The sequence below is a fragment of the Nomascus leucogenys genome, chromosome X (assembly GCF_006542625.1).
Source record: "Nomascus leucogenys isolate Asia chromosome X, Asia_NLE_v1, whole genome shotgun sequence".
NCBI classification, from domain to species: domain Eukaryota; kingdom Metazoa; phylum Chordata; class Mammalia; order Primates; family Hylobatidae; genus Nomascus; species Nomascus leucogenys.
Window position 1 is genome coordinate 76150064 of NC_044406.1, and position 13743 is coordinate 76163806.

General features: G+C 38.6%; 1 protein-coding gene across 2 annotated transcripts in view; it reads left to right on the forward strand.

Annotated features, from left to right (window-relative positions):
* The first annotated feature begins 1262 nt into the window (after nucleotides 1–1262).
* The window catches only part of KLHL4 (kelch like family member 4), a 161815-nt gene continuing 149334 nt past the window's right edge, over nucleotides 1263–13743 (forward strand). For both annotated transcript variants that reach the window (XM_003269023.4, XM_003269022.4), the window contains exon 1: nucleotides 1263–1860. In XM_003269023.4, the coding sequence (XP_003269071.1) occupies nucleotides 1439–1860 (422 nt within the window). In that variant the 5' untranslated portion in view covers nucleotides 1263–1438. The remainder of the gene's footprint in view (nucleotides 1861–13743) is intronic.

Sequence of the window (13743 nt, forward strand, 5' to 3'; positions counted from 1 at the left end):
GTATCAAAACTTAGATTCATTTTATTTTCTCTTCAGTTATTTTTAAATCCATCACATCTGAGTGCTTTTGAAAACATAGAAATCTGTCTAGACTCTGTATAATATATATGAAGAAATTGAGATGCAAAAAAGTAAAGTGACTTGTCCAAGGTCACACAGTTCATTAACCATAAAGTCAAACTAAAGGCAAAATCTTACAACTTCAGTATTCTTTCTAGGCATACACTAGCATAATTTCCCCTTTATCGCCTGTATGCATGACATGAGAACTGGATAAAGTACAAACTGAATTTCAAAATGTCAGTGGTAAATGCATTCTTGATACATGACTGTCTTTTGTAAACATGTCCATCTGTACAAAGTAGTGATTATGATTCAGATCTCAAAGTACTTTGGGCACAGTTATTCCTGAGCAGTGTGATGATTTGGAGTTAATTCAAAACATACTCTGTTCATCCTCTCATAAGGGTTTTTGAACAAAGAAAATAAACCTTTAACACTGCCTGTGAAAGTAAAGGGCATAAGAAGGTGTGTATCCAGGCATGGAGCCAGAATGTACTATTCATTTTCAAGCTGTGGTAACTGAGAGAAGACATCTCTTTTAACCTAACTAGCTTGGAAAAGCACTGCTTTCTTCCTCCATATGTAGACTAAAAATACCATTTCTACATTCCCAAATGGCGTGTTTGTGTGAGTGGTCATGGGTAACCAATACTTTCTAATATGTTTCTAAAATTTGTCAAGTTTTCAGGTAAATCTTCATATAGAGACTTTCACATTTTCAGATTAATTTTGTAAAAACTAATTACAAACCCGCATGAGGGTACTGATGCTTTCCCTTAATGAACCATTTTCAAAGTTTCCATAAAAGGAATCTCAAAATAGATTATAATGAATTCCTCTGTCGCATATTATCATGGAACAAAGTGGCACATTTTTAGAAGTGGGCTACTGAGAAATGAATCTAGCAGGGGAGGCGTGAGTAGAAGGAATTTAGAAGAAAATAAGTTTAAACGCTTCACTTTGGCTCACTTGCCTGGGTTTCAGCTGCAGCTACTGTACTTTGATACTGAAGAAGCAGGGCTAGATATTTGCAAGTCCAAGCAGGAGGGCTGCAAGCCTGAAAATCTAACAGCTGGAGAGTGTTGTGGTGGCTGCTTTCCTGTGGTAAGCTGATTTACTTGTTTAAGGTCTGACCTCATCATCCTGTCAGCATGGGTTCCCACCTACACTGTTAGCTGCAGCCTTCTGCTTCTGCTAGAAGGCTACAAGTATTCACAGTGTATCATAGGCAGTGGGGGAGGGGAGAGAAAGCAAGAAAGACTGCTCTCGGCACTCGTGCTTTTGTTAGTTCTACAGAAGAGGCAGAAAAACAAGAGATAACAAAGGCTCCGTTTCCTTTCTGTGAGAGAAGGCTTTTGTCTTTCCTCCTGCTACGATGTCAGTGTCTGGCAAGAAAGAGTTTGATGTGAAACAGATCCTAAGGCTACGCTGGAGGTGGTTTAGTCATCCTTTTCAAGGTTCCACCAACACTGGAAGCTGTCTTCAGCAGGAAGGATATGAGCATAGAGGGACCCCGGTTCAGGGCAGGTTGAAGAGCCACTCTCGGGACAGAAACGGACTGAAGAAAAGCAACAGTCCTGTCCACCACAATATACTGGCACCAGTGCCGGGACCGGCCCCTGCCCATCAGAGAACCGTTCAGAATTTGCAGCAACATAATCTGATAGTACATTTTCAAGCAAATGAAGATACTCCTAAGGCAGTTCCAGAGAAGAATTTATTCAAAGAAGCTTGTGAGAAACGCGCACAAGATTTGGAGATGATTGCTGATGACAATATAGACGATTCTACAGCAAGGTAAGAGTTTTTGGTCGCATAACTGAAAGCCGTAACTTCAGTTAACTTATCCTCTACAATTCATGTTTAGTGTTTAAACAGAAAGTGTCATAATAATCTGAGTTTGTATTCAGCCAATCAAGGTCTCTCAGAAACCGTTTCCTCTAAGTTTATAAAAGAAAACGGCAATAACGAATACGTCTTTATAATTACTGGAAATTTGGGGGGTGGGTTATGAGTTTACTTCTCCTATTTTCATTAAGAATTCTGTTTCAATTCTAAGAGATGTTTATTGTAATTACTAATGTTCTATAAATACACTCCGTGGCTCAGATGTTTAAATGCAATTCTTTGTGCAAGTGTTATGAATCACAGAGAACTCTTTCTGACATTGTGAGTTAGGCCAACTTTAACAAAATAAAAGCTGTGACTGATCAGCACATCCTTATCTGTTTCCTCAGTACGTGGTTGCGATATTGACTCTTAAAACTGTGTTATCTTTATGTGACAATATGGAATATTTGGCGTTCGGAGACTCATTTCAAGTTGTATTACTTTCATAGCTAGTTTTTGCAAGCATGAAAATATTCTGCATAAAGCAGGTAATAAGATGCTACTTACGGCAATGTGATCTTAAAGCGGGCAATGGAGCATTTCAGCTTTTAACATAAAATGAAAATTGAAGAAACAGTGACGATATAGTGTAGTTTGGGTATAGTTCATAAAACATTTGATTTTGTCTTTACTTTTATGCCCACCGGTATTGTTTGAGTGCAAGAAAATTACGTTCTGTTCTCTAATACTGTCAACTATAACTTAACCTAGTGTATCCTTATCTCTTTGTTTTTTGCTTTTTCACTATCAGATATTTTTATAGTCCCAACGTGTTTTAGACACAGTTGATAATATTGGCAATGTAATTAATATTCAGTAGTACTATAGAAAAATAAGTGTTTCATCCATTTTAGATCATATAGTAGTTCAACATGCTAATTTATTTGGAAACCTAGATATCTGGCATACTATGTCTCTACATAAAAATAGAGAAGAAGGACTGGCAGATTTGCTTCTTAATATAAGTTTTCCCAATATAACAACCTCACAGTGTCTTGCTTTCATAAATTCAAAACAGAATATCAGAAGAAGCAGCAGCCTAATAACATTACAGCAAAATGATGCCTTTATAGGAACTCAGTCTTGTTGAAATATAAACATGCAGAAGACTTTGTGAAATGACATTAATAATAATGTTAGACTGTCTGCCATATAAACTTCTCAGGAAATAAAGCACGTATGTGTGAAATTTTCCTAAATATTTTGTGCTTGCTCGTGGAAAAGCTATATAACTGTAGGGATTGCAGGTTGCATTTGGTACAACAAATAAGACTCTCAAAGTAATATAGAGTCCATAATTTTAAATTCAGCAGGCTTTCAAATTTGTTCTCCTCACCAAGAACAATTTTTTAAAAACTGCTGAATTTGGAGATTAATAAATGAATTTAACTCTGCTGTAGAGAAATTTAAATTACCAACTGTGACCTTGGAACAAAATTATTTGAGAATAGGTGAATTAATTTTCTAGTATGGGAATATTTACAATAAAATAGATGTTAGAAAAAATGTTAGGTAAAATGTCAAATTTAAAGCGTCATCAAGTGACAGTTTTAAAAAGCGCATTTATCCTTTGATTTTATTCCTGACATTTTTTATTTTCTAAAGAAATGCCTTGTTAACTATTCTATGGTTTCACGGGAAAGCTAACATTTTCTTAATATACATACAGGAAATGGTTTTATAGGTGTGCCAAGGATATCTTAGGCAGGAGGGGCTAAATTGAAGATCTTATTAATTGAAATACGATGGTTTATTACCTTCTCCTTAACCATTCTAAATCTTCCCGTCTTGGTCCAGCATCATTTGAGAAGCTTTCTGATGCCTTGCTTCTCCAGTGCTGCTCTTCTTCAGCAATACTGGGGAGCAGGAAGAAAAGATCCTAACAAGTTGGCAGCAGGCTGCCATCCCCTCAATATAACTCCAGTGGTTTTTTGAAAAAGAAAACAGTCGTGAGTGTGGAGAATTATCATACTAGTACAAGATAAGCTATGACGCTCAGAGCAAAGTAAGGCTCTTTAAGCCATCCTGATTTCTACAAATATTATGGGGAATAAATAGAGAATGGACTAAATTGCAAACATGTAATATAGCAGAATAAATCACAGTTAGTCCTGGAAGGGATATTAAAGCCAACGCTGTTAAAGTTATGTTAACATGTTGGTTCGGAAAGTTAAAAATCCAAATGTATTCATATGAAATTGAATAATTGAATTATAAGTACATAGAGCATTTAGGAACAGCTCTGTATTGTGATCCCACACTGTGAGTATTCATATACCAGTATGCTGGTCATCAGAGACCTGTGCTCAATTATCATTTTACTTTTGTCCTAGTTATCAACTAACTCTGCATCTTTGCTTCCCTTTTCTTATTTCAACCATAGCATTCCAACAAAAAGAATACATATTTTAACATTGTATTAGGATGATGCTTCCTATGTGACAGAGTATTTAATTATGAAATCATATATGTAGGTATTTGCAATTGCTCATAAACATATTATTGCATAAGTATACAGACAGATGTCACAGTGTTAACGTGAAAAATCATGCTTACTGCATTTACTGAAAGAGATGTCGTGATTTCCTCTTTGTGTTCGAAGACATTGAATAAAGTGCAAATGAACCATTTATGGGCCAAGAACATGCCCCAGTACAAAATTGGACATTTACAGAGCTGTTTAATTCTAAGGAATTGTCAGGAATGGGGACCATGCCCTCATTTTACCTGTTGGGGTTTCAGGCTTTTGCATAACCTACCAACTGTACTGATATGTGACTTTAAATATTTTTGTCATCTGTGCACTGCCAGAAAAGACTCCATTCTTTCTTTACTAGAGCCCTTTCCAAGTTTCAAGTGAGGTTTGCCTAGAAAAAATGAGCAGATGTTATTGTATATGTTGCTATCCAAAAGAAAGTAGGATTGGATGAATAAGACTTAGAATTTATTAATAATTTATTCCACAAAGATTGAGCATTCGTTGTGTTCCAGGCACTCTTCTAGATGTTAGGGATAAAACAAGATCAAAACAGAGAAATCTGTTTTCATTGAATCATTGAATATACATTCTAATGGGAAGAGAGAGGCAATAAAAACAAACCAAATTATAATATTTAGGTGATTATAAATAATATGAGAAAAATTAATTCGAAAGAATAGAGTGAAGTAGAGGGCACTCCTTCAGATAGAGAAGGCTTTTTGGATGAGGTAATATTTGAGTAGATATTTAAATGAAGTGAGAAAAGAAGACAGAATGTCTGACTCAAGAATTTGAAGCAAATGAGAGGTTACTTCTCCTGTGCCAAGGGAGTACTTAACCACCATATATGCTTTTCTATACAAATCAATGCCACATGTCCCCACAGAGTCCATTGATTAATGTTCAAAATATTCCTTAACCGGTGAACTAAAAATTATGTCCTTCCCTATTATTCATTATAGTGATTTTAGGATCACATGCGTGGTCCATGGCCACAGAGGTGACTTTCCAGCCATCCTGTAGCCATGTTGCTCTTTTGCCCTCTGGGGATATGGCTATTCAGCCAGCGTGGCACGTGCCTCATACAGAGATCTCTGCCTTTTATGAAAATAGACACGATAGTGTATTTGCCTTTTTTAACAAAACGATTCAGATAGGATCAAACGTATCGTAGGTCTTCATCCTCAACACAAACCCATCTGTTTTATGAAATCTGCTACGGAAATATGCATAAGAGAAATTCTAAGTCTAAAACAGTGAAACTTATTGTAAAATTATTTCCCGTAAAGCAGAAAATGAGATATGTGGGTATCTGCAGGGAGTGCTTTCCAGGAAGAAATCAATTTCATGGGACCTGAGATGGGAGTGTGGTTGATAGAGTATCTGGAGAAGCATACTCAACAGAGACAGTGGTAGGAAATGACTTTGGAAAGGTAACAATAACAAAGCAATACTAATACAACATTAAAAATAAGAAGTACCTTTTGTTGACCCTTACTGTGTGCCAAGCGTGGAGCACTTTACATATATTTTCTCCTGCCCCCAAGGAAAATCTTTGAATGTGAAGCTGGTGCTCACATCTACAATTGGTATTTCTCCAGGTATTATATCTGTTAATGTTGTTGTTGCCTATCTTCTTATGAGGTGAAAATAGTGTGATTTTCTGAAGTTCAGAACTAGGCCTGCTTCACTTAACTTTACACTGCATTATTCAGTAGAGACTTTTATGTCAAATGAAGGAATGAGAAATGAACTACAATTATATTGTTATTTACAGAAAGGTTAAGGTTAAATCTTTTTGCCTATGGTTTAAAACACACCGCACAAAATTACATAAGTTATTCAATTGCTTTACTACATTTGGAACATTACGACAAAAAATTTAAATTTATTGCAATGATTCCTAACATTTTTTTTTTATTATTATACTTTAGGTTCTAGGGTACATGTGCACAATGTTCAGGTTTGTTACATATGTATCCATGTGCCATGTTGATTTCCTGCACCCATTAACTCGTCATTTAGCATTAGGTATATCTCCTAATGCTGTCCCTCCCCCATCCCCCCACCCCACAACAGTCCCTGGAATGTGATGTTCCCCTTCCTGTGTCCATGAGTTCTCATTGTTCAATTCCCACCTATGAGTGAGAACATGCAGTGTTTGGTTTTTTGTCCTTGCGATAGTTTACTGAGAATGATGTTTTCCAGTTTCATCCATGTCCCTACAAAGGACACGAACTCATCATTTTTTATGGCTGCATAGTATTCCATGGTGTATATGTGCCACATTTTCTTAATCCAGTCTATCGTTGTTGGACATTTGGGTTGGTTCCAACTCTTTGCTATTGTGAATAGTGCCGCAATAAACATACGTGTGCATGTGTCTTTATAGCAGCATGATTTATAGTCCTTTGGGTATATACCCAGTAATGGGATGGCTGGGTCAAATGGTATTTCTAGTTCTAGATCCCTGAGGAATCGCCACACTGACTTCCACAATGGTTGAACTAGTTGACAGTCCCACCAACAGTGTAAAAGTGTTCCTATTTCTCCACATCCTCTCCAGCACCTGTTGTTTCCTGTTTTTTTAATGAAGGCCATTCTAACTGCTGTGAGATGATATCTCACTGTGGTTTTGATTTGCATTTCTCTGATGGCCAGTGATGATGAGCATTAATTCATGTGTTTTTTGGCTGTATAAATGTCTTCTTTTGAGAAGTGTCTGTTCATGTCCTTTGCCCACCTTTTGATGGGGTTGTTTGTTTTTTTCTTGTAAATTTGTTTGAGTTCATTGTAGATTCTGGATATTAGCCCTTTGTCAGATGAGTAGGTTGCAAAAATTTTCTCCCATTCTGTAGGTTGCCTGTTCACTCTGATGGTAGTTTCTTTTGCTGTGCAGAAGCTCTTTAGTTTAATTAGATCCCATTTGTCAATTTTGGCTTTTGTTGCCATTGCTTTTGGTGTTTTAGACATGAAGTCCTTGCCCACGCCTATGTCCTGAATGGTATTGCCTAGGTTTTCTTGTAGGATTTTAATGGTTTTAGGTCTAACATATAAGTCTTTAATCCATCTTGAATTAATTTTTGTATAAGCTGTAAGGAAGGGATCCAGTTTCAGCTTTCTACATATGGCTAGCCAGTTTTCCCAGCACCATTTATTAAATAGGGAATCCTTTCCCCATTTCTTGTTTTTGTCAGGTTTGTCAAAGATCAGATAGTTGTAGATAAGCGGCATCATTTCTGGGGCCTCTGTTCTGTTCCATTGATCTATATCTCTGTTGTGGTACCAGTACCATGCTGTTTTGGTTACTGTAGCCTTGTAGTATAGTTTGAAGTCAGGTAGCATGATGACTCCAGCTTTGTTCTTTTGACTTAGGATTGACTTGGCAATGCAGGCTCTTTTTTGGTTCCATATGAACTTTAAAGTAGTTTTTTCCAATTCTGTGAAGAAAGTCATTGGTAGCTTGATGGGGATGGCATTGAATCTATAAATTACTTTGGGCAGTATGGCCATTTTCACGATATTGATTCTTCCAACCCATGAGCATGGAATGTTCTTCCATTTGTTTGTATCCTCTTTTATTTCATTGAGCAGTGGTTTGTGGTTCTCCTTGAAGAGGTCCTTCACATCCCTTGTAAGTTGGATTCCTAGGTATTTTATTCTCTTTGAAGCAATTGTGAATGGGAGTTCACTCATGATTTGGCTCTCTGTTTGTCTGTGATTGGTGTACAAGAATGCTTGTGATTTTTGTACATTGATTTTGTATCCTGAGACTTTGCTGAAGTTGCTAATCAGCTTAAGGAGATTTTGGGCTGAGACAATGGGATTTTCTAGATATACAATCATGTCATCTGCAAACAGGGACAGTTTGACTTCCTCTTTTCCTAATTGAATACCCTTTATTTCCTTCTCCTGCCTGATTGCTCTGGCCAGAACTTCCAGCACTATGTTGAATAGGAGCGGTGAGAGAGGGCATCCCTGTCTTGTGCCAGTTTTCAGAGGGAATGCTTCCAGTTTTTGCCCATTCAGTATGATATTGGCTGTGGGTTTGTCGTATATAGCTCTTATTATTTTGAGATATGTCCCATCAATACCTAATTTATTGAGAGTTTTTAGCATGAAGGGTTGTTGAATTTTATCAAAGGCCTTTTCTGCATCTATTGAGATAATCATGTGGTTTTTGTCTTTGGTTCTGTTTATATGCTGGATTACATTTATTGATTTGCATATGTTGAACCAGCCTTGCATCCCAGGGATGAAGCCCACTTGATCATGGTGTATAAGCTTTTTGATGTGCTGCTGGATTCGGTTTGCCAGTATTTTATTGAGGATTTTTGCATCAATGTTCATCAAGGATATTGGTCTAAAATTCTCTTTTTTGGTTGTGTCTCTGCCTGGCTTTGGTATCAGGACGATGCTGGCTTCATAAAATGTGTTAGGGGGGATTCTCTCTTTTTCTATCGATTGGAATAGTTTCAGAAGGAATGGTACCAGTTCCTCCTTGTACCTCTGGTAGAATTCGGCTGTGAATCCATCAGGTCCTGGACTCTTTTTGGTTGGTAAGCTATTGATTATTGCCACAATTTCAGAACCTGTTATTGGTCTATTCAGAGATTCGACTTCTTCCTGATATAGTCTTGGGAGGGTATATTTGTCGAGGAATTTATCCATCTCTTCTAGATTTTCTAGTTTATTTGCATAGAGGTGTTTGTAGTATTCTCTGATGGTAGATTGTATTTCTGTGGGATCGGTGGTGATATCCCCTTTTTCATTTTTTATTGCATCTATTTGATTCTTCTCTCTTTTCTTCTTTATTAGTCTTGCTAGTGGTCTATCAATTTTGTTGATCTTCTCAAAAAACCAGCTCCTGGATTCATTAATTTTTTGAAGGGTTTTTTGTGTCTCTATTTCCTTCAGTTCTGCTCTGATTGTAGTTATTTCTAGCCTTCTGCTAGCTTTTGAATGTGTTTGCTCTTGCTTTTCTAGTTCTTTAATTGTGATGTTAGGGTGTCAATTTTGGATCTTTCCTGCGTTCTCTTGTGGGCATTTAGTGCTATAAATTTCCCTCTACACACTGCTTTGAATGTGTCCCAGAGATTCTGGTATGTTGTGTCTTTTTTCTCGTTGGTTTCAAAGAACATCTTTATTTCGGCCTTCATTTCATTATGTACCCAATAGTCATTCAGGAGCAGGTTGTTCAGTTTCCATGTAGTTGAGCAGTTTTGAGTGAGTTTTTTAATCCTGAGTTCTAGTTTGATTGCACTGTGGTCTGAGAGACAGTTTGTTATAATTTCTGTTCTTTTACATTTGCTGAGGAGAGCTTTACTTCCAACTATGTGGTCAATTTTGGAATAGGTGTGGTGTGGTGCTGAAAAAAATGTATATTCTGTTGATTTGGGGTGGAGAGTTCTGTAGATGTCTATTAGGTCCACTTTGTTTAGAGCTGAGTTCAATTCCTGGATATCCTTGTTAACTTTCTGTCTCGATGATCTGTCTAATGTTGACAGTGGGGTGTTAAAATCTCCCATTATTATTGCATGGGAGTTTAAGTCCCTTTGTAGGTCACTCAGGACTTGCTTTATGAATCTGGGTGCTCCTGTGTTGGGTGCATATATATTTAGGATCGTTAGCTCTTCTTGTTGAATTGATCCCTTTACCATTATGTAATGGCCTTCTTTGTCTCTTTTGATCTTTGTTGGTTTAAAGTCTATTTTATCAGAGACTAGGATTGCAACCCCTGCCTTTTTTTGTTTTCCATTTGCTTGATAGATCTTCCTCCATCCCTTTATTTTGAGTCTATGTGTGTCTCTGCACGTGAGATGGGTTTCCTGAATACAGCACACTGATGGGTCCTGACTCCTTATTCAGTTTGCCAGTCTGTGTCTTTTAATTGGAGCATTTAGCCCATTTACATTTAACGTTAATATTGTTATGTGTGAATCTGATCCTGTCATTATGATGTTAGTTGGTTATTTTGCTCATTAGTTGATGCAGTTTCCTCCTAGCCTCGATGGTCTTTACAATTTGTCATGTTTTTGCAGTGGCTGGTACCGGTTGTTCCTTTCCATGTTTAGTGCTTCCTTCAGGAGCTCTTTTAGGGCAGGCCTGGTGGTGACAAAATCACTCAGCGTTTGCTTGTCTGTAAAGTATTTTATTTCTCCTTTACTTATGAAGCTTAGTTTGGCTGGATAGGAAATTCTGGGTTGAAAATTCTTTTCTTTAAGCATGTTGAATATCGGCCCCCACTCTCTTCTGGCTTGTACAGTTTCTGCCGAGAGATCAGCTGTTAGTCTGATGGGCTTCCCTTTGTGGGTAACCCGACCTTTCTCTCTGGCTGCCCTTAACATTTTTTCCTTCATTTCAACTTTGGTGAATCTGACAATTATGTGTCTTGGAGTTGCTCTTCTCGAGGAGTATCTTTGTGGCATTCTCTGTATTTCCTGAATCTGAATGTTGGCCTGCCTTGCTAGATTGGGGAAGTTCTCCTGGATAATATCTTGCAGAGTGTTTTCCAACTTGGTTCCATTCTCCCCGTCATTTTCAGGTACACCAATCAGACGTAGGTTTGGTCGTTTCACGTAGTCCCAAATTTCTTGGAGGCTTTGTTCATTTCTTTTTATTCTTTTTTCTCTAGACTTCCCTTCTTGCTTCATTTCATTCATTTCATCTTCCATCAGCGATACCCTTTCTTCCAGTTGATCGCATCTGCTACTGAGGCTTCTGCAATCTTCACGTAGTTCTCGAAACTTGGCTTTCAGCTCCATCATCTCCTTTAAGCCCTTCTCTCCATTGGTTATTCTAGTTATCCATTCTTCTAATTTTTTTTCAAAGTTTTTAACTTGTTTGCTATTGTTTTGAATTTCCTCCCGTAGCTCAGAGTAGTTTGATCGTCTGATGCCTTCTTCTCTCAACTCGTCAAAGTCATCCTCCATCCAGCTTTGTTCCGTTGCTGGTGAGGAACTCCATTCCTTTGGAGGAGGAGAGGTGCTCTGCTTTTTAGAGTTTCCAGTTTTTCTGCTCTGTTTTTTCCCCATCTTTGCGGTTTTATCTACTTTTTGTCTTTGATGATGGTGATGTACAGATGGGTTTTTGGTGTGGATGTCCTTTCTGTTTGTTAGTTTTCCTTCTACCAGACAGGACCCTCAGCTGCAGGTCTGTTGGAGTTTACTAGAGGTCCACTCCAGACCCTGTATGGCTGGGTGTCAGCAGCGGTGGCTGCAGAACAGCGGATTTTCGTGAGACCACAAATTCAGCTGTCTGATAGTTCCTCTGGAAGTTTTGTCTCAGAGGAGTACCCGGCCAAGTGAGGTGTCAGTCTGTCCCTACTGGGGGGGTGCCTCTCAGGCTGCTCAGGGGTGAGGAACCCACTTTAGGAGGCAGTCTGTCCGTTCTCAGATCTCCAGCTGCGTGCTGGGAGAACCACTACTCTCTTCAAAGCTGTCAGTCCGACAGGGACATTTAAGTCTCTGGAATTTCCTGCTGACTTTTTGTTTGTCTGTGCCCTGCCCCCAGAGGTGGAGCCTAGAGAGGCAGACAGGCCTCCTTGAGCTGTGGTGGGTTCCACCCAGTTCGAGCTTCCTGGCTGCTTTGTTTACCTAAGCAAGCCTGGGCAATGGCGGGCGCCCCTCCCCCAGCCTCGCTGCCGCCTTGCAGCTTGATCTCAGACTGCTGTGCTAGCAATCAGCGAGACTCCGTGGGCATAGGACCCTCCGAGCCAGATGCGGGACACAATCTCCTAGTGTGCCGTTTTCCAGGCCTGTTGGGAAAGCGCAGTATGAGGGTGGGACTGACCCGATTATCCAGGTGCCATCTGTTACCCCTTTCTTTGACTAGGAAAGGGAACTCCCTGACCCCTTGCGCTTCCCGAGTGAGGCAGTGCCTCGCCCTGCTTAGGCTCACGCACGGTGCACTTCACCAACTGTCCTGCACCCACTGTTTGGCACTCCCTAGTGAGATGAAACCGGTACCTCAGGCAGAAATGCAGAAATCACCAGTCTTCTGTGTCTCTCGGGCTGGGAGCTGGAGACCGGAGCTGTTCCTATTCGGCCATCTTGATTCCTAACATTTTTAGAGATGAAACCTTTGCTGGTTGATTTCAAATCCTTGCTACTCATTGCCTAAATCCTGAGAGTGAGGTACCATGGTCCTCATGTCTCATTCCTGACAGTATGGTATCACATATATAATTAACATTCATTAAAATATATTTAATATTTCTAAATTTGGGGACTCTCATTTAAGGGTCTTGGTGATACTTTGGAGACATATTCTTTTATGATTAAACATAGTTATTATTTCTGATATGTGAAAGACATTTAATTTTTGCATTTGGAAATAGAAATAAAGGCTTCAAAATGCATTGTATTATATAACATGTGAGGTCAAGAGCAGCATATTAATTAGTGATGTCAAGAGCAGCATATTAATTATATTGACATGTTGCAAATTGCACAAATGTTCAGTCACTTTGTACTTTAAAGACTTTTTTGGAAACTTGTATGTCTTCTTTCTGACTGTTGCCCCTAATGCTAATCCTGTTGATGCCTTAAGACATTATAAGTCATATGACTTTATTAGTGAAAATAATTGCAGTGTTTTATACATATATGTACACATATATGTATATGTATGTATTTGTACCAGTGTGAAATTATTTTATTTAAAGGAGAAAGAAAAACTGAAATCAAGGAGGAGCACTGGGGAACACTGGATCCTCAGTTAATAAACTTAAGTCAAAATCAATATTCTGAAAGATGAACCTGGAACATCTTGTAGTGCCAGAAAATAAGTATTCAAAAAAATGATGTAGGTATGTCAAAGGGACACAGGGATCAACTAAAAAAGCTCCCAATAACCAAAACTGGAACAATTTAAATAGCAAAATGAAGTACTATTGAATTGCAAATCATAATATAAAATAAACACCCATGAGTCCACACTGATATAAATAAATGATTGAGTAAATGAGAAGGCTGGCCACGGTGGTGCATGCCTGTAATCCCAGCACTTTGGGAGGCCAAGGCGGGCAGATCACTTGAGGTCAGGAGTTCGAGACTAGCCTAGCCAACATAGTGAAACCCCGTCTGTACTAAAAATACAAAAATTAGCCGGACGTGGTGGCAGGCACCTGTAATCCCAGCTACTCGAGAGGCTGAGGCAGGAGAATTGCTTGAACGTGGGAGGCAGAGGTTGCTGTGAGCCGAGATTGGGCCACTACACTCCAGCCTGGGTGACAGAGTGAGACTCCATCTCAAAAAAATAAATAAATAAAAATAAATAAATAAATGAAAGAAAAAAGACAATTTTTCTGT